Here is a 22,217-nt window from a genome sequence, read left to right as displayed (position 1 = left end):
GTGGACAGAAGGCTAAAACATTGAGAATAAGATGCTTTTTCAAGTGTGGACATGGCCTAATGTGCAGAAATGGTCACTGAGTGAATTAGTGAACAAATCTGAATGACTATGGTGAGGTGAGCGGATTCAAAAGACTTGCACCACTGGAATGAATAAATTGGTTGCTGGTGGGATGACAAATATCTGGGGGCCACACCTAATGCAAAGGCCCTATGACTTCTCTGCCTATAGCTAGCACCAACTAGTAAATAAAATGAATGATGGCATCTGAAATACAAGCATTTCCGGAAGGTAATTGTTTCACATGGGGAAGTGAGGTAATTCTAGCATTTACAGGGGTTAGTCAGTGATTGTAATTGTTGTCCACAAGAAGGTTTCTAGCTGAATTACATGCTCTTTTTTTAGACAAACACCAAAATCGTGTGATAATTGCATTTTATAGATTCTATAAATCTATAGATGTATGTACTTGGAAGAAGACTAGATCCATGGCAGTCCTTTACAAGAACAACTGTTGTTTGACAGGTAAATTGAAACTCTAGTGCAAGGAGACTCTGAATTTTATAGGTGAGATCTTTCCTGTTGCTGTTTAAAACAAAGGGCCATTAAAAACACAGAGTTGATGTTTGTTTCCAAAATAGCTTAGGAGAGACACACCAAAACAGCTTTGTTGTTTTTATGTTAACAAAAAACAGAAGAGTTTGTTACTCTGTGGAGTGATATTTGAGCTCCCACTATGCCCTGGCTCCCGCCTATGAGACAGGCTGTTGTATATATTGCACTGGAGAGTTGAATGTCAATGAAAGAGACTACAGAAGTTCCATTTGTTGTGCAGATCACAGTTCTTCCATGGACTATAATTAAGGGTAATAATTATACATATTAAACATAGTTATTTATTTCTTTGCTAATTTTGAAAATGTATAAATGTTTAAAAAATACCTCCATTGTAAGCAGCCCCCTCTCTTTTTTGCATTCCCAGGCTGGCTCCATTTTCTACATTCCATTTTGCTGAGGCAGAACCTGCCTGCAGACATGAGATTGCTGATGTAGTGAGAGTCGGTCAGGTCTACTCCTCCTGGAAGTTTCTGGGGCTGGACCACTGTGAGAGAGGCTGGCTACAGAATGGCAGTGTTCGATTTCCCATCATCAACCTGGGGGAACGTTGTGGAGGGGCTACAGAACCAGGGTTTCATGCCTTTGGCTACCCCATCAAAAGTTTGTGTATATATATAGGGCTTATTGCTTCAGGTAACTGTTAATCTGCTCTTATATGACCATATTAAAGGGTAGCACTTTACCTCTTACAGGTGAACTACTGTACTTTAAGAGGTGGTTCTGTAGGGCATACTCTTACAGGTACCATTCATGTGTGCAAAACAGTATAGCCACCACTACAGCCTCTCTTTACTGCAGGTAAGGGAACTTAAGAGGTGTACAGTTAGCATTTTAGAATACAGTTAGCATTAATCATTGTCTGGGTAATACTGTATAACAACAGCTAATTTAAGATCAACACTGAAGTATTCAAGAAAATATATTCTTCTTGGAAAATTTTATTTTCAAGTTGACAGAAATGACAGAAACTCCACTTAAACTCCTGCTAAAATAACTGCTAGTTCTATTTTCACTTCAAAATGCTAACTCATCTTCAATGTATTATTGACATATGCATTATTGCAGTTTTATTCACAAGAACAAAAGCCACTAGTGCTAACTATTTAGTGGCAGTGTTTATCGCACTTAAGTGGCTGTGGTGTTCTAGTAAAATGTGTCTATATTGTCTGAGATTACGTTTTACAGCATATAAGATACTAGCAGCAATAACAGTATACACCAAGTCTAACAATTATTCAGTCATTGTATTTATAACAAAATTCATAGGATATTTCTGCTAGTTTCTGCTATATTTCTGTTAGTTTAAAATCTCTGGACTATTGCAAGAAATTACACACACATTCTGTACAAAGCCTACAGCATTGTGTACATAATAAACAAGATTTTCAGTTGATACTTTAAGTCACTTTGTAGATTCCACAATAAGCAAATAAAAGACTTGTGTGTGGGTTTTTTTTTTTTTTTTTTTAAGAGAGGGATTAATTTTGTTAGTATTTTGTTAGTATTTTTTATTTGTTTATTTTAGCATTGTGAAATGTTTTTTGTAAATTTGAAAGAAATTAGAATAGCCTAAATAAACCAATGACAATACCCAATGTGGATTTAAATACATTTAGTTTCTGTTTTACAGTACTTTGTATAATTTATAAATTACATACACATGCAGTGTTTCTAAATTACTGTACGACAAAAAGCAATCAAGTAAAATAAACAATTCCCATAAAGTACTGTTTTAAAAATAAAGTGCTTCACAAATCTAAATTACATCACTAGTGATGTTAGTTAGAATGTTAACCGCAGATGTGTTAATCTAATTCTTTATAATCAAGAATACACAAATATTCAAATGTTTTTATTTTATTTTTGATTCAGCCAAATCAGTTTTCTAAATTTAGATAAATTACATGTGACTGCAAGACAATTCCTAAGCATTAAGCTTTCTTATTGTGTTTGCTCTGATTGCTTGGAATATAATGAATTTGATATTTCTACAGTAATGAAATACATTCCTGTTTCAGGCCATCAGAAACAAAAATATGTTTCTAAAAAATAATATCTATCTCTAAAACCAATAGAAGTAGTCTGTCTAAAATGGCCATTTCCCCAGAGCGTCCCATAGACCTGAAAAACAGAGCACCATCTTCTCTTAAAAAGATTCAATTTAGATTCAACATGGGTGTAGATCTCACAAACATTTGTGCATTGCAAACAGTATCTTCTCACCTTCATAAAGCTGACCCAACATTTTGACATACATCAAGAAATAAAAGGGATGGGTTGCTGTGTCTTACCTGACTTGACTGTTAGGGTTTACAATGGCTGTGTATTTGTGGCCAGTGGTGTAGTCAAGGGTGGGCAAGGGTGGGTCTGGCCCCACCCAAATTAGACCCAGAATATTATTCAATATTCTTTGTCTTCAAATATATATTTATAAAATAGTTTAGAAAATGTATAAATTCTGATTTCTGAAAGTGTGAAAGAATTGTTTGAATTCATCACTTCTTTGTTGTTAAGGAAAATTAGTTAAGAAATTATTTTGGGCAAAAACTTGGCTCATCCATGTTTGTTGAGGCCCACCCAAAATGAAATTCCTGACAACGCCTGTGCTTGTGGCAATAGGAAAAATTTGGAAATGCACCTCTTAAATCAAACTAATTATTTTTGACATGTCATTCCAATATTCTAAAACCAAGAGCATGTATACATATATTTTTGTTCATGAAGGACAATAACATCCACATATTAAATAAAAACATTTTGGGTCACCGTTATGAACTCCTAAAGTTATTGAGTCTTGATTGGCAAACAATTATAAGTACAACACAAGACATAGTGAATGACTGGTGATGATTGACACATTTAGGCACTACAGGGCAATAATGTAAAACAATGAATATGGTTCAGACCAGCTGAGGTTAGAGAGGATTTGTTTCATATTTCAAACGTTTATATAATAACAATAATAAAAACATTTGTAAAACAAATTGAGTGAGAAAGAAAAATGGATAAAACGAAACATTGTGGGTTCTTGGTCCAACAGTTACAAGCTTTGTTTGGATGTTGCTTTTTCATCAAGTGTGCTTATTGTGTGCAAAATGACAGTTTTTATATGGAAGGTTACAGTTAATTGTGCTTTTATCTTAGAATTACAAAACATGTAATTCAGTGTCATGGTGTACACAGACTGAAAATAAGTACAAAAAAGAGTGTGGTAAGTGGTACAGATTTCCTTATATAACTTTGTTGTTATATCAAACAAAGTTTGGGGGGGGGGGGGCTGACAAATTAAAGTCTCTAAGGAGGATAAATGAAGGGATGACATGATAAAGAGGAAATTAAAAAAAACAATAACAATGAAATACTACTATGCCAAGTGCTACTTGTTTTAAAAGTTCCATTTTATATCCAAATATTCAGCTGTTGTTTTTTCTGTTGTAGTATCTTCTATGACTATTTCCTTGTTTTGACCAGTGTGCCATGTTACCAGGTCTCCATTTGTGTACGCTGGTCCCACAGTGAGCAAAATACATGAAACAAAGATGGAAAAATAAGCCATTTGGATTCAATGAGTTTAGGCACATGTGTAGTATAATAATAAAGTACCGTACTGAATTTTCTAATAATTATTTTACATTACATTAGGATGGGCTGGAACTAATAAATAATAAATAAAATAACCACCAATTATTAATAAGGCAGATGCTATTTGCACCTTGGTGCAAATAATGGCATATGCTATTTAAAGTGCAAAGAGTACCAGATATTATTTGCACCCCAATCCTGGTGCAAATAATGGTAGATACTATTTGCACAAAGGTGAAAATAGTGTCAAATACTATTTGCACCCATATTTAAATATTAACATACAGTATGGGCATCACTGCTGTGTGTCTATTGTGTTTATTTAGTCTCAAAGAACACTACGTTAACCTCTAACCACCTAAACCTAACCTTAACCTTACCTTAGAAAACAATAACCTTGGTTTTACTACTGTAACCATGGTTTCACCAAGGTATTTTTTGTAAATTTACAGTAACCACAAAATTAACCATGGTTTTTATATTATCACCATAATAATGTACAAACAACACCACTGTTAATTGTATTAAAACTATGTTTTATGTCAAAGAACATGGTTACTACGATATTAGTAATACAGCAATGTAAACACAAGCGATGCTGAGCCGCGGAAACGGATGCAAACGACAAACCCCATGTCAAAGGATCAAACCCTTCAATGCACTCCTTAACAGTCACCATGACGAAATCACTGTGATTTACATTTACATTTATGCATTTGGCAGATGCTTTTATCCAAAGAGACTTACAGTGCACTTATTACAGGGACAATCCCCCCGGAGCCTTGCTCAAGGACACAATGGTGGTGGCCGTGGGGTTCGAACCAAGGACCTTCTGATTAACAGCCCTGTGCTTTAGCCACTACGCCTATACATTTTTATCTAATATTTTAAGTAGTATTAAAGGAAATATTAAGAATGGAAACAGGAACTAGAATGGGAAGGAGAGTGGGACAAACGTTGGACACGATCCGCGGTTGCTTGGACAGCACTCTACAGCCTACGCCACTGCAGCGACATCTACTAATTAGTTTGTCACATATTACAGTGGTTCCACCAGACTATTGAGGTGCTGGCTTGTGTGGCAGATGCTATTTACTGGGGTGCAAATAGACACACATTTTAAATAATCCCCCACTATATGTATCATATATGCATATTAGAGGTAGACCAATATATGGGATATATCAGTGCCGATAGTTACTTTTTGGAAATATTGGTTATCAGAATAAATCTATGCTGATAGTTGCCGATAGTTTTAATTATTATTCCTCCATGTTACTCTGTGGTGGGAATATATATAGCTATAAAAACTTAATGACAAAACCAGGTCTTCGCCATTTCAAAATAAGAGTCCCCGGTTTGTCTAACTGTACGTTCACACCAGAAGCGGCGAGAGCGTCAAAATTCGCTCTGGCTGCCCTGCCTTCAAGGCTCAAGGACGCTCGTGGACGCTCTGATGTAATTGAAATAGGCGGCAACTTTTGTTCAGAATGCTTTGTTTTGTGAACTATATTTAAAGGGGCCGCAATTTAAACATCCAGACATGTCGACCATTTACTTTTTGCCGACCGAACACAAGTAGTGTATATCCTCATGAACTCTTTAAAATGTGAAAATAAGAAATCGATCGATGGCAGAAAGTAATTAAAATTATAGTTGTTTGTTATCAAAATAAAATACATTTGTAATAATAACTGTGGTCTTGGTCATATATTACAGAGAAACCCGTCACGGCAATAATTCGTTTCTCCATTTTATCTTCGGAACGAATGTTTGGTGGGAACCAAAGTTTAAACGGTTGTGTTCTCGACTTCGCTAGAGCGGAGCACTTCTATATTCCAATAGGTTGCCACCGAACCGCGTCACAGCTCATTACCATAATGTTGACTGCACTTGAAATTCCATCTGACGCCCACGCCGCCGAAGACACGCCGCGCCGCTTCTCGCCGCCGAGAGACGCTGGCTGTCATTGAAAATGAATGACTTCCAGTCGATTTGACGCTCTCGCCACCTCTGGTGTGAACATACGGTCAGGCTTAAAAGTCCTGCGTTATGCACCCAATTTAAATTATTTTGGGGGTTTGTTTTCTGCCTCTAGGATTGTATTAATTTTGGACTCTTGTTACCTCTATGTCTGTGCCTTTCATAGTAAGGAAAGACTAAGAATATAAAATATAAATAAAAATAATATTTTTACATTCTATAAATTTATTTTTAAAGACTATTGGCCAATTAATTGGTTATCGGCCCTATCCACCACCTTAGTTATCGGTATTGGCAAAATCCACTATCGGTCGACCACTAATGCATATATTAAAAATGAATGCCTGTTGTACTATATAAACAGTATAGTGTACATTGATGTACACTGCACTTAGATTTGTCTGAAATTTTTCACATTGCAATTTAAATGTTTAGGCAGTCAAAAGATAAGTGCATTGCTATGAACTCACAGAGACTCGAGTTTAAATCCAAGGTGATTCATTAAATGATCTCATTAAACTATGTATCAGAGGCAGATTAGACTGTATTTATTTTGCAATATTACCGACTTGACTAATTAAAATGTGCTGTACCCAACCATGTTTGGCTTCTAGTAAGTGAGGTGGGGACGAAAGTATAGTACAGGGAGATGCTCGAAAAGCTATCCACCAAGACACAATTAATTTTACAGTGATTTGTTTTCTCACCTGGTGTACAGGTGATCTGAGGCTCCTCCCACTGTCCGTTGCTCTGACACGTGATGACAGGGTTCTGTCTCTGGATAAACCCTGATTCACAGTAGTAGCGCACCTGAGAATTCTCCCTATACTTCAGTTGCCGCGGTCCAAACATCTTAGCGTGGAGCACACGAGGGGGCTGGCCACAGAATGCTGCTAAATGAAAAACAATCAACAATTAACTTTTTTTCCCAATGGGCTACAGTTCTCCTGTAGAAGGTGATGTACTCACCAATGCCCTTCTTGCAGGTATAGGAGAGCTGGTAGTTACAAGGGATATCACTCCAATGGCCATCATCATACCACACCATGACAACACAATCCTCCCCTGACAGGAAGTAGCTGTCTGGTTGTCCACGATACCAGTTCTCATATAGCTGATAGAGAGAGACAGACGGAGACAGCAAACCGATAAGAGAGAGAGAGAGAGAGAATGATGCGTAAACAAAGAGAAAAGTTAGATTTGTAGATTACCAGTTTAAAATTCTTTGATTTGGGACACCCAATTTCTAATCTCACATTCAATTTTTTAAATTAAAATTTAAAATATTTTAAATTTTTTAAAATTTAAATTTTAAAGAAAACCAGATGACACAAGTATACTCACCAGTGGGCTCCCATCTGACCAACAGAAATCTCCCTCAATGGTCTTGTCATTGAGACCAGTCCATTGATATTCCCTGTATTTATCTATGGAAAAAGAAAAACACAGAAATGCCAAATAACCAGCATACACTGACAGCAAACACAACATAGATTCTAATTCCAGCGTAACACCCGGATGTAGCTTATACAACAGATATGTACAGGCAACTTATACAATGAACCCTCATTCACTCACATGGATAATGGAGGTGACATGTTCAAAGCACTTCAACAATCTGGTGTTTCTACATAGATGCAGAACAGAATGCAGGGCCCCTCAATGTTATGTCAACAAACCTCTCCCTTTACCGAGTTCCTTTATGTATTGTAAGTTAAATACGCTGCAGCAGTTTGATACACCACTTTTTGACTCTTCTTTTTGTGTGTACTGGACTAAGAAATTTTAAAGACATATAAATCAATTAGCCAAGCTGTGAACAACTAGCATAATTTCCAATTAACAGTGATATATTTTTCACTACTTTTATACAATGCTGTATTCATTCATTGTTTTCATAGCACATTCCTACAATTGTTCAACTGATCACTTAACAACTGGATAGTGGCACCTGGTGAAAACTAAGTTGAAATCTTTAACATCATACGATAACAAGTCTGATCGGTCAGCAGGAAAGGGCCACCACTGAGTACAGCTGTTCACACGTACCATTGATGAACTCCTGTTCTTCGGGTGACATAACAGAGATCAAATGCCCACCACACATGCGACAGTGCTGCTCTGCCACCTCCCATTTCTGCCGTTTGGTGAAATGTTTGTAACAGAAGCCTTGGAACTTTTGCCAGCCTGGTTCACAGTGCTCCAGATCTTTGTATGGAGAGACAAGAACCATGAACAGAGGAAAACTTAAACAGCAACATGTTAAACTAAACAATTTGTCTTTAAATCGTGAAAACAGACACCCATTTAGTTAGTTTGATAATTACTCTACAACAGGGGTGGGTAGAGTAGTCAAAAATTGTACTCAAGTAAAAGGACAATTACTTCAAAAACATAATTACTCAAGTAGAAGTAAAAGTACTAACATAAATAATTACTTGAGTAATAAAGTATCCAATTAAAAGTGTACTCAAGTAGTGAGTAACTCGTTACTTTCACAAATGACATAATAGATGTTTACTCCCCTATATTCCATTACATAATACACATTGAATTGTGTTTTTTATTATTATTAATATTAATGGAAATTCTGTCATCATTCACCATCATGTTCTTCCAATCCCATATGACTTTCTTTGTTCCATACAACACAATAAGGAGACATTAGACATTGCCTGAGTCACTATGTACTTTCAGTGAATGTTTTTTATATATATATATATATATTTTAAAAAGTGAATGGTGACTGAGACTGTCGGTCCCTAACATTCTGTCTAACATATTTTGTGTTCCACATAATATAAAGCCTCACACTGATTTGGAACAATATGAGGGTAGATAAATGATGACAGAATATTAAATTATGGCTAAGCTATCACTTTAAAGAGATATTTCACCCAAAAATGAAAATTCTCTTATCATTTACTCACCCTCATGCCATACCAGATGTGTTTGAATTTCTTTCTTCTACAGAACACATATTAAGAATTTTAGAAGAATATTTTAGCTCAGTAGGCCAACATTTTGATGCTCCAAAAAGCACATAAAGCCAGTATAAAAGTAATTCATAAGACCCCATGTCTTCAAAATTGATTTTTTGCTAGACAGCAGTTGCGATATGCAGAAAAGAATGTGAATCACCAAAAACACAAGAAGAATGTGAAAGTGATCTGTTTCTCATCCACACCTATTACATCACTTCTTAAGATACTGATTTAATCACTAGAGTTTTATGGATTATTTTTATGCTGATTTGTGTTTGTTTGTTTATCTTTAAAATGTTGCCACCAGAGTATGTGAGAGGAATGGAGCAGCAACAATTTCCCCTCAGTACTTAAAAGTATTCTTTAATCACTCCGCTTCAGCTCCACTCTGGGTTGTCCATTTCCCGCTCCTCGCTCACTCTGCAACCCTGGATTAGAGAAACCCCGCTCCATGTTCGCTCCATGGTAAAATTAGCACCTGACTACCTCTCCACTGTAAAGTTATTTCAGTATGCTTTTTAATATCACAACATTCCATGCAGAAGGTGTATTAAATGAAAAATAAATACACAACACTAGAAGAAAAGATACAATGTGCTTTATTAGAACACTTACGTTAGCCCAAGTCTAAATTAAATAATTTGTATAGCTTACTTTTTAAACATATCAGCAGCATTCTCTGGGTTTGATCAATTAAATAAATTGCTAGATATAAAAAAAATATTTTTTTAAATAAAAAAAATATATATATATATATAAATTACCAAACAAAAAAAAAAAATTTACCAAATTACCAAAAAAATTATTAGGTCTATGTATTATTGCCTAATTATTGCCTATTATTTTCTATTATTGAACTTCTTTTAATTAACCTTGCCCTATAATTCTGTTTTTTAATGTGGGACATAATAGCCTACAGTTAAGATTGTGATGCATTAGATTAGAATGATGATATGATTATTCAAAATATTTTATAGGGGATATATGTATTGATGACATTTAGATTTTCTCTACACATGTGAATGGATTATCATCATGTTTCAGGACATGTCTTTTAGGATTTCACATCAAACCTTTGATCGTGGCAGTCACCTTCCCACTCGTGTTCTCCTTCGCCATCCAGTCATTAATTTTAAATAAATGGCAGTTGATGCAGGAATAAAGAGACAAGACACACGCATGTAGTTAAGTCAAGCTTTACCGCAAGCTTAACTCAATAACAGGGAGCGTGAAAACAGAAAGCGAAAAGTAACCTTTCCGCTGGAGGTCGAATATTACCAAGTGCTGCTAGATTTAAAATGTCTTTCTTTTTTATTTTTTTTTTATCACATTCTTTCTGGTTATATCAGAAATTCCATCTTTCCTTCATTCCAATAGTGTTTAACAGTTCTTAACACGTGGTGAATTATTGCCATCCGTTAACAGGTGTTTTGCCCTTGATGGAGCATTAGTGGAGCACTCTTGGAGCAAGAGAAAACAATGACGCTCCAATTTTTTAAAAACCCGCTCCTCGCTCCAGGCAAAATCATGCCGCAACACTCCTCGCTCTGCTCCCACTCCGGTCACATACTCTGGTTGCCACCCATTCATTTGCATTGTTTGGACCTACAGAGCTGAAAAATTCTTCTAAAATTCTTAAGTTCAGCAGAAGAAAGAAAGTCATACACATCTGGGGTTGCATGAGGATGAGTAAATAATGAGAATTATAATATTTTGGTGAACTATACCTTTAAGGGTTCTTGTCAGATCTGGATGAATTTGTCAATAAGAAGAGAGGTTTGGAAACATTTCTAGCAATTATTACAGTGAAAACATGAAAATGTCCCACTAGGACATTATATATAATGCTGAAATATAATGCCTTCTTTTCTTATTTCATAGCTTTTAAAGTCCTGTGTGGATTCTTATTTCAGTGTAGTTACAGTTTTCAGTGTCAGAAGTATTTAGATCGTTAGTTCTGTACATCAGTACTGCAGCTCTCTAAATGCAGAGAATGCAGCCTACGTAGGGGACCAACTCTGGTTGTGGAACACTTACTGTGTCTGAAACCACCCCCTATCCACTATATAGTGCATTATTTCGAGTTTTCGCTATTTTGTAGGAGTGTCTGAATTCTGAGTGAGCCACTCGTTCCCTACTTTTGTTCACTAATTCTTACCTAAAATGCACTCTAATTTCAAGTGAACATTTCAAATACACTCGATGGTGGTTCATTTCCCACAATCCACCATGGTGAAGATGTACGAGCTAGGAGTTTACTGCTTCCTTCACTCCTGCAATGTTTTATTTCAAGCTGAATGTAGTAAATTACTTTTTGACAAATCATTACTGGATTAAAATGACATAATAACATATAGAGGCAAAACATACAGATACATTTTAAAATGTACTCTTTATTTAATCAAATGTGTTTACTCTTTATATTAACACACAGTATATATTAAAAATGACAAACAAAATGAAGATTTATTGTATTAATATATTATTTAATAAGAATAACAAATAAGGCCCAAGTATTTTAAAATTTCACATGTGACATTTCTGCACCAGCCCCAGAGCTCCAAAACTCTCGTCCGAATTCACTCATTTCATTCACTTACTGCTGAGATGTAGTGAACGATTGCGGACACAGCCACTCTCGTCGCGATGATTGCCTTGTGCACATCACACGCGCGCCCCGTGCACCTTGCGTGCACGCGCAGAAATGTCTGTTCACGCTCCAGTTGTCAATCACCCGAATGGCAGTGAATAACTTAGATGTTTACGTGGATTTGTACAGTTAATCTGCCTGAAGTAGCTGCGATAGTTTCCAGTATGCATAAATACTGCTTATGACATGCGGGACAAAGCACACTGATATATTGCTGCACTGATTTAAAAATGTTCACTTAAAAACTGATGTCATAAGAGCCCAGTTACAGAATCACTCTGTAAATTACCATCTCATAACACAGAAAAGCCTGTGTTAGAATTAGAGCCAAAACCTCAGCGTGCTGCCTTAAGTTGGAGCTGTGACTTTAATCTTGAAATATTAGCTTGTCTTGGTGTTAAACGAAGCTATTCTTTTTTCACTGTGTGGAGCGCAGAAAGTGTTTCACTTTGGAGAGTTTGATGCTGCTGAACTGATGAATTGAGTGACATTCTCATCACGGGAGCGTCTCATTGCACGCAGCTGTGAACTTCCGCTCTCGTAAAAGTCCCATTAATTAAAATTAAACCCAGTAATGTAATGACAGTAATGCCACACATTGTAAAGAAGTAAAAATAAAAATAAATCATTAGAAATTTACTAGAGAGAGAGTAAAAAGTACCCACTTCTAAACCTACACTAAAAATAAAATTTTCCCCAAAATGTTACTCAAGTAAATGTAACAGAGTAAATGTAACAAGTTACTACCCACCTCTGCGCTACAAGTAAAGTGAGTTGGACAGACAACTCACCGGTCTGGCAGAAGTCTCCACCATAGGTAGGTAGACAGAGACACTTAGGACCAGTCCCACTGTCCACACAGGTGCCTCCATTTCCACAAGGGTTCTGCATACATGCATCTAAAAGGCCAACCACAGGATGTTATGGATGACTTGAAATATAGTGTATTTTGTCTCATTCAGTGCTGTTACGTAAAGGATACTAAATTGAGCATGATCATACAAAACACAAGACGCTGCTACTATGCAAAACAAAGCCATTTAAAGACCCCACAACTTTTAACCACAGTTCAAAAAACAAGCTAGCTTTAAAAACTAGGGCTCTGTTTGGTTCTTTGAATGCCTATGGCTAAAAGGTCATGCTGTAGCAACACAGGTAACATGTCAGTCCTCTGATTGTTCTGTTATCAGTTTCTAGTCATCATGGCCCCAACTAAACCAACTCCTACTGCATGCATGACTGAAACTATTTGTTGAGATGGGGGTTGCACACTTTTGATAACATTTCTTTCTATCTCTATCTGTCTGCAACGCTGTCTTTGAAAGAAGTGCTAATCAGTTGCTACAGATTAGAGCATGTCAGCAGGGCCATAGCAAGGTCTTTTGAATCACCTGGCTACATATTGCTCTGGGCCCCTTTTCTGTTAAAAAAAATGTAGTTTAATTTGTTGTGGGGCCCCCGTTTCAGCCCACCGCTACATGTCAGTCATCAAGTTTTCAATTATTATTAAGATATGTGTCGTATGGCATGTGGAATGAGACAGTGCCCCCCTCTGGGAACATAAGGTATGTTAAGTATGGTATGGTAAGTAAATTAAATACCCAATAGATGGTGCTATCTTCTTGCCTGGTAGACATGGAGATTATGCTTAAAAGAAGCAAAACTGCCAAAAATAATAATCTAAAAGTATATATGGCATTCAAGAATAATAATATGGTTCAAGAAAACAAGTATGCAGTATGCAGTGAGCATAAAGCAAGCCTTCTGGGTCTCCAGTATAAGATTAAACAAAATTGGGGCCTTGCATTCTGAAAGTTCAAGGAATAGTTCAGTCAAAAATGAAAGTTCTGTCCTATTATATATGACTAATGTCGTTACAATCCCATACGGTTTTCTTTCTTTTGTGGAATACAAAAGGAAATGTTTGGATGAATATTGCGGATGCATAAGAGAAGCTTGTTCGTAGAGACTTTCACATTTGTGTGAACAAATGTGCCACTGTGAACAAGCTTCTCTCATGCACTCAAGAATGCGCAACAGACGTCAAGATTTTTACTTAAAGTGCCTTAAATTTCAGGTTGTTTCTCGACAAAACTTATTGGATGTCTTAAGAAGACTTGGAATATATTGCACAAATCACATAGATTACTTTTATGATAATTTTAGGTAAATTTTTAAGCTTTAAAGTGAGAGATATTCACTACCATTGTATTGAAAAGACGGGCTGTGATAATGATTACAACATCTTTTGTGTTCTACATACGGAAGTCATATGGGTTTGGAACAACATGGGGTTAAGAAAATATTACAGAATTTTTATTTTTGAGTGAGTTACTCATTTAAGATAAACAATGATATAGTTGACTCACATACAAAGATTAGTTTACCTATAATGTTGCCTGTCCTAACCAACACTCTCTGTGTTGATCTGGGATGTATAGTAACAGGCTCAGATGGGGTTTCTGCTTCAAAATGATCTTCCATATTGTCTCTGTCTTCTTTAATAATATGGTGGTCATAATCTTCATCCTTCTCATTGTCGGCTGATGTGGTGGATTTATTTTGAGCTTGGTCTGGCTGCTCAGTGGTGGGGATATTAGTAGAATCAGATTCACCAAAGGTTTTGATGTTATCTGTAGTAAGTGGAGTGTCCCCACTGAATTCCACATCAGCCCGGAACTCCACCAGCTTTGTAGGAGAAGCCATAGTCTGCCAGCTAGGTGTCTTAGTCACATCAGGCAACAATGTAACCTCCAGGCCTGTAGGAGGCTCCACTGTACTGGCTTGATAATTATCATGATCATTATCTTGCATATCTGTCAAGCTGGAGGGTGTGATGGTGGCCATATTTGCGTATGGGTGCTTAGTAACTGAAGACCAGTTTCTTGACAGCTCTCCTTCTCCTGAGGACCCATCCTTATGACTGCCATCCAAGCCAATATTTACAGTGGAATTATTAAGCTTGGTGGATGAGGTGTAAAGGTGATTAGGCTCTTCTCCAAGCCTTTCCTGCTCCACCTTCTCCAGGACTTCCTCTACAATGTCAAGGCCAGTTGGGGTGCTACTTTCAGGGAAGAATCTTTCTATCTGTTGTGGAGAAATCATTTCTACCTTTAGAGGCTGACGTGTGGATGGTGTGCCCAACAGGTGAGGGATAGGGGTGGTCAGCAGTGTTATGGGCAGGACAACATCATGATCACCGGAGCCTTCAGATGATTCTGTTTCCTTCATGCTGCCAAGCGTTGTCCTCATGTGATCACTGACATGGTCAACTGCATCTAGAGATACAGGAACAGTCTCAGCTGAGGTCGGTACTGCATCATGATGGCCTTCAGAGGTGTTCTGAACACTAAAGTCTTCAAATCTGGATTCAAAACCTGTCAGCCAACAAATCAAACATTTTTCACAGAGGGATAATTCAAAAGTTACACCATTATTAGGAGGAAAACATATTATTATTTACCCCAAATTGAAAATTCTGTCGTTCCAAACCTACACAACTTTCTCTCTTATGCACAACAAAAAAGGAGAAAATTTAATGAATATCCCAATGGATTTCCTTTTGTATTTTGCAGAAGAAAGGAAGTCATACAAGTTTGAATTACGTAGTCTCATAGAAACACGTTACTATACCTTCATTTTTGCAAACTTATGTTTACGTGGCTCGATGCAAGTTTATAAAAGTTTAATTTTTTTTATTTAGTTTTTATTTCTATTTCATTTTTAACTTGTCACTCCAATTTAGTTTAGTTTTCATTTTTTCTAGTCTACGTTTAGTATTAGTTTTTCAGGACATTTTGTTTTTATTTTAGTTTAAGTAATTAAATTAAGGGATAAATGGAGAATGGTTAAAACAGGTACTGTACTGTAATGTGGGTCTTATAGCTGGACTCCCCAATGTCCAATTTGTAAATAATAACAATAATACAAATCTTCATTTAATTCTTCATTACATGACACTGAGAGTATGACACTCATGCAACTAAAGTAGTTAAGTACTAAAGTTTACATAGATCAAACTTAATGGACAGGAATTATATCAATCACACATGCTGTTCACAGAGCTGAAATTGTATTTAATCCCTAATATACACCCAATACTATAAAAGTGCAATATACACAATACAGTATATGGCCTTAGCATATTTTGAGCTATACTTTTTTGCTTAGTAACTTAAATAACTTAGAATTAAAACATTATACATTAATACAGTCTAAATAAATAATTTTTACAACAGTTATTCTCAACAATTTTAGACTAATCAGAGAAAATGTTTATATAATATTATCCTTACCCTCCTCCTCGTCAGCATTGTTGTCAGAGTACTCAGAATCAAAATCATCCAAGTCCATGTAGGTTGGTCCCAGACACTACTTTTTACCTGCTTTGCTTCTCACCATGATAGTAGTGATTCCCTCTTTGTGAGGTCACAAGGCCGTCTATTATCGCCATCTAGGGGCATTTTCATCTTATGGTAATGGAGGGGTTTAAAGATTTAAATACATACTGCAACAAATGAAAACTAAATGCTACTATTCAAGATTATTTTTATTTTAGTTTAGTGAGTTTCAGAGCAATGAAAATGTATTTTGGTTTAGTTTCAGTTTTTCCAATTATGTTTTTTGTTTTGTTTTTCAGTTTACTAAATTTGTTTAAATCTTCGTCTTCCTTTTTATTTTAGTTAACGATAATATTGGCTCGTTGTAAGTATCGTGGCACTTTCCTGGTTAAATAGTGGTGCTAAAACAACAATGATTTTATTTCCATTCACACAAATCACGAGTAAAATGACAGATTATCAGTTCTTAAACACTTCTTGCCTTTTTAACCTTAAAAACATAATCTGTTTTGGAGATAATTTAACTAACTTTTAGTGCCACATAGTGGACATTTCACCAAGGAACAGCAAGGATATGTCTAAGGAGCTGCTTAATATAATTTTGCAAAAACATTGACAGTCATGTTTTTTTCATGAGATCAGGCTCGGTTTGGAACAAACTATGACAGTATTTAAATTTTGGGGTGAAGTATTCCTTTAACAAATGTATTATGACAAATTAATTTCTAACGTGACAGTTCAGCATATTGACTTTCACTAGAAACCACACCCAGGCTACTTACTCAGAGTAGTCTTGTTCAGATCTGTTAATGAGAAGGTTTCTGTGGTAATCTCAGATGTAGATGTTCCATATGTCTCTGATTTATCCATGGTAACCAGACGTTCCGTCTCTATTGTAAACGAAAGTGTCAGATCTTCACCTGAACCCTCTAACGATGTAGCACTGGATGTGCTAACCAAGGTGGACTGAGTTGTGTGATATAGATCCCGGTCATCATCTGGGTCTGGAGATTCTGTAATATTCCCTGCAATACTATTACCCTCAGGAAGGTATGTTGAGGGACCTGGCTGGACTGGAGTTTCCTGAGTCTCATTGCTTGGATCATACTCTAATGTAGTACCCTCAGTGGTCATGGAGATCTCACTATACAAATAATCTTCATCTTCATCCTCCATGTTGGTCCCAGGCATGGACTGGAAATGTTTGGACCCATCTATCTCCTCTAATTCAGAAGATGGTTCCGCTGTTGCTTCAGGGTGAGCCTCAGTAGGTGAGATGTAGTCAATAGGCTCTTCTGGCTCCAAGTTGGTGCCTGGCATGGGTTGGTAGTGCCTATGATTGCTGCTCATCACATTATTACTTGTTGAAGCTTGCAATACTTCTGGTTCTCCCTCTGACATGGAATGGTTGTGATTTGGCTCCATGTAAATCTCTGAAACAAACTCAGTGCTGATGTTATAGCTCAACTTTTTTGGCCAGGTCACCTGAGTAGATTCAAGTTCTCTGTTTGTGCTGGCTGGGGTGGTGAGGTCACTATTGGTACTAACAGAGACATCATCTTGAGGGTTTGAGGTCTGATTGTGTTCTTCTGGTTTTGAAGTAGTCTGTTTGCTGTAAATGGAAAAGGTCTCAACAGCACCCTGAGCTTCATTTTCTGACTGCCAAGTGACCTGATCCACACTGTACTCCTCCTGGGGTTTGGCTAAAGTTACAATATGCTGCTCGATGTCTTCTGGCTCTGTTGCCATATAATCTATAGGTGTGACTGTTTGAAAATTGCTGTTAGCTGCAGAGAAGACATGTTTATCCAAGTGTTACTATTGCATGTGACTGATGAAGTTTGCACACACAGGTTAGTTGTATTGGAACTCCATTACAACAGAATAGTAGAAAATTATACTACAATGCAAAGGCAAAACACAGTATATTTAGTCAAAACTGAGTTATAACTGAAATCCGAACTCTTATACAATCTAATATATATATATATATATATATATATATATATATATATATATATATATATATATATATATTACATCGAATGAGTCTGGCTCAACTATGATTGTTTTCAGAGAAAACAGAGTAAGTTGTCCGGGCAATCAAAAACTCATTTAATGTTGAAAACACATCTCTAAATACCTCTGAAGCAGTATGCATCATGGAAAGTGTGTGGCTCAGGGAAGCCTGTCTGATTGCTGAAACGATAGATTGTCTTGACACCAGGTTCAGAGCCTCCACAACGCTCACGAGGGGTCACAATGGGGTAGCGAACACTTCCATCAGCTAGCCAGCCTGGACTGCAATGATTCAGACCATCATTCCATGCAGCGTATAGCTGGCCTGTGGTGGCTAGCTGAGCTCCCTGCTGCTCACAATATTCTTTAGCTTCTGACAGGCTGAAGTGCTGTGGGGTCGACCCATGGAAAACCTCCCCTAAAATAGTTAAAGGAATAGTTCACCCAGAAAAGAAAATTCTCTCATTATTTACTCTGCTCTATGCCATCCCAGATGTGTATGAATTTAATTTCTTCAGCAGAACACAAATTTACAGAGCCCCGAAGTGACCTGTGCAAAAAAATAAATCAAAGAGACTTTTGCGTGCGCACGCGAAAGTCTCTTTGATTTTGTTTTTGCACAGGTCACTTCGGGGGCTCCGTACAAATTAAGATTTTTAGAACAATATCTCATTTGGTCTTTTGGCAAGTGAATGGGTGCCAAAATGTAGAAGCTTCAAAAATCACATAGGTCTGCATAAATGTAATCCATATGACTCCAGTGGTTAAATCAGTGTCTTTAGAATTGATTTGATAGGTGTGGGTGAGAAACAGATCAATATTTTAGTCATTATTTACTATAAATTCTTCTCTCTGATCAGTCAATCTCCACTTTGATGGTGCATCACAAATCGCCTACTTATACTATGCCCTTAAATTGTGCACTGTTTTTGCAATGGAAACGTTTGCAAATATTGGGACATACTATGATGTCATTAAATCGTGCCTTGAAACAAAAGACTATTCTGTCGCATTTAAATATATCCTGCTACTGTACCAGGTACGACCTGTCAATCGTCCTGTTACAGTTATCTTGACATGCAGGTTCCTCATTTAATTTTTACTATCATTCATTCATTATTCTTAATTGCATTTCATTTGCAATACCGTCTACTTTATTGGAGAAGAAACAGCACATCGTTGAAGATCTGTCGTGAGGTGTTTCGTGTGGAGAGCCACTGATGTTCTGATATAATGATGCACGTAAAGTGTAATTAATGCACATCAAACTCGCCTCTTACCTATTGTTATCTCTTTTCTGTGTGTGATGTTTACAATGTGTTGCAGTTGAAATATAACACTGATAACAGTTATATTTAAAGTTAATGAGGTGATCTTATGTTTTTATTATCAACTTCTTAAAAATCTTGGAATATCTATTAACTTGAATGTTATACCAAGTTTGAAAACCAGATAACTTGAATGACACTGTGCTGGGTCACTTTATTTATTGTTCCTTTTATTGTTTTAATTAGTATGTCGTTTTTCAATTATGATGATTTTAGTTCTGAAGCGAATGCTCTAAGGCTGTGGGTGCATCTCAATCAGTTCCCTAGTTCAGTAGTCAGGGCATTGATCAGTGAGTCGGCCATTTTTAGGGCTTTCTCATTCGCAAAACCATTCCAGTGCACTGAAACTTTCACTCCCTAAAAAATCCCACAATGCACCATTAAAACTAGTGAGCATCGTTGCTCACTATGTTCTCTTACCGGAAACTTTGTTGTGTCTTCTGAAGTCTCTCAAGTCCTTTGATGACGAGCATAAGTGTAAAACTCTTATTAAATTCTCTTTAAAAGAGATGTTGTTTGTATTGTCTTTCATTTAAATAAACATGAAAGTGAAGCAATCTTTTAAATATTTCAGTTGTGAGCAAGAGATTGTGGGCAATATTAAAGAAAGTGTGTTCATGGATCCGCACTTCAAACATTTTGCAGAAATGGTAGACCATCCAGGAAACTTTGAGACACTCTTTTACACATACTATGATTTGGGAAACACTAATTCTCATCTCGGGTACTGTTTAGGGTGGATAGCGTCTAGATTGGGATGGAAGTTAGCTTTCGCTTTCACATTCTTCTTGTGTTTTTGGTGATTCACATTCTTCATACATACGCCCCTACTGGGCAGGGAGAAGAATTTCTAGCAAAAATTAACTTAAATATTTATGTTTCTCACCCAAATCTGCCATATCACTTCTGAAGATATGGATTACATCACTGGAGTCTTATAGATCACTTTTATGCTGCCACCAATTCATATGCATTGTATAGACCTACAGAGCTGAAATATTCTTCTAAAAATCTTAATTTCTGTTCTGCAGAAGAAAAAAAGTCATACACATCTGGGATGGCATGAGGGTGAGTAAAGGATGAGAGAATCTTTGGGTGAACTATACCTTTAATGAATTGACAACTAATTGAGTACTTTTGAAATACTGACATTTTGACCTCAATATATGGTTCTCTCTGCAGAACATTAATATACAAAAATTTAAAGTTTTGACTTTAGTTTAGACTCATATACAAATCATTTTGAAAAATGACAAAAATGGCCGCAGAAGACCATGAAATGTCCTTCACTGACTTGTGTATGTGTTTAACTTTTTTTAAACCAAAATGCTAGGTATAACCTTATAAAACTGAGGTCACGAAATCTGAATCATTGAAGGAAAAACAAAAAATGCATATTTGTAACAAAATGTATTGAATTTGAAATACTTTGCCAAAATCAAAAGTTAGAAATGTGGGGCATACAATGCACAAGCATATCATTTGACTGATTGCAAATGTGTTGTGATATTACCAGTCATGTTTTAACTAAATAAGCAGTTTACCATGAATGTTTTCCACATAGCAATACACGTCATACAGCTCATCAGTATCCATCACGCCATAGTTTCTAACCCCTGGTAATCCATCCATGTCTCCAAAACAGCCTTGACGAGGCATCTGGATTGGGTATCTGAGAAGGCATTATGTAGAAACTACTGAAAATAATCATAAAGATATATGATTTTTTTTTTTTGTCATTAGTCAAAACTACCAGGGCTTATCTGTCAGATTCCATTATGACTTTATCTGTTATGATCAAAATGATATGCAAGTATTACTTCTCGCAGAATGGCTTAGCTGTGTAATTTGATGTGTCAGTACACTCACCTCACAGAGCGATCTGAAAGCCAGCCAGCATCACACTGCTCATAGCCACTGTGGTAGGCAGCCAGCAGCTGCTCTGGAGAAGCAATCTGAGCTCCAATGTCCTCACACGCATCTTTGGCTTCATCAAAAGTGAAGGCATAGCGACTGGAGGTATAGCGGTAGAGGAAAACAACACCTAAGAACACACAGTGTATCAGTGCTCTCATACAGCATATCAGTGCTTTTAAACTGTTAGTAAGTGTTATTTACCGTTTTCATTTCTGGTGAATATCTATCCAACTCAAACGTGACTAAAATGACCTTAAATCTACATAATGAAATTATAAATCATGAAATAATGAATCTTGCTTTTAAAGTAATTGTTCACCCAAAAATGAACCGGGCTTTGCACAAACTCCCGTTCAAAACGCTCACGCAAATACACATCTTAACTTGTGTCCGGCATCTAGATTGGTTCGCAGTGGTAGACCTGAAGGACGCGTACTTCCATGTCTCAATTCTGCCTCAACACGACCCTTCCTACAGTTTGCGTTCGATGGCCAGGCATATCAGTGCAAAGTCCTCCCTTTCGGCATGTCTCTGTCCCCTCGCGTCTTCCTATGCGCTCACAGAGATCAGCACTGTGTGACGCCTGCCGCCAAACATTCAAACCCTGGACAGACCTCTGCTTTCTGCGGGCAGGAGTACCCTTGCAGCAGGTGTCCCGACGCGTCCTGGTCATGACCGACGCCTCCAGATTGGGTTGGGGCGCTGTGTGCAACGGGCACGCAGCCACGGGCCGTTGGAAAGGGGCCCCGCTACTCTGGCACATCATTTGCCTAGAGTTGTTGACTGTTTTCTTTGC

At 36.9% G+C, this 22,217-nt stretch overlaps 1 protein-coding gene across 2 annotated transcripts in view; it reads right to left on the bottom strand.

Annotated features, from left to right (window-relative positions):
* Window positions 1-2,967: 2,967 nt before the first annotated feature.
* LOC127655938 (brevican core protein-like) overlaps window positions 2,968-22,217 on the bottom strand; it is a 35,799-nt gene continuing 16,549 nt past the window's right edge. Inside the window, exons 4-14 of one of the 2 annotated variants that reach the window (XM_052144032.1) lie at window positions 21,374-21,548; window positions 21,049-21,176; window positions 18,301-18,594; window positions 16,940-17,944; window positions 14,205-15,194; window positions 12,609-12,716; window positions 8,233-8,391; window positions 7,528-7,610; window positions 7,153-7,297; window positions 6,891-7,076; window positions 2,968-4,122 (exon numbers count right to left, since the gene is read on the bottom strand). In XM_052144032.1, coding sequence (XP_051999992.1) covers window positions 4,004-4,122; window positions 6,891-7,076; window positions 7,153-7,297; window positions 7,528-7,610; window positions 8,233-8,391; window positions 12,609-12,716; window positions 14,205-15,194; window positions 16,940-17,944; window positions 18,301-18,594; window positions 21,049-21,176; window positions 21,374-21,548 — 3,392 coding nt within the window. In that variant the 3' untranslated portion in view covers window positions 2,968-4,003. The remainder of the gene's footprint in view (window positions 4,123-6,890; window positions 7,077-7,152; window positions 7,298-7,527; window positions 7,611-8,232; window positions 8,392-12,608; window positions 12,717-14,204; window positions 15,195-16,939; window positions 17,945-18,300; window positions 18,595-21,048; window positions 21,177-21,373; window positions 21,549-22,217) is intronic. The other variant, XM_052144033.1, reaches the window with a different exon arrangement.

Source organism: Xyrauchen texanus, chromosome 15 (genome assembly GCF_025860055.1).
Source record: "Xyrauchen texanus isolate HMW12.3.18 chromosome 15, RBS_HiC_50CHRs, whole genome shotgun sequence".
Classification (NCBI taxonomy): Eukaryota; Metazoa; Chordata; class Actinopteri; order Cypriniformes; family Catostomidae; genus Xyrauchen; species Xyrauchen texanus.
Note: the sequence above shows the minus strand (reverse complement) of the source record. Positions and strands in the feature narration are given on the sequence as shown.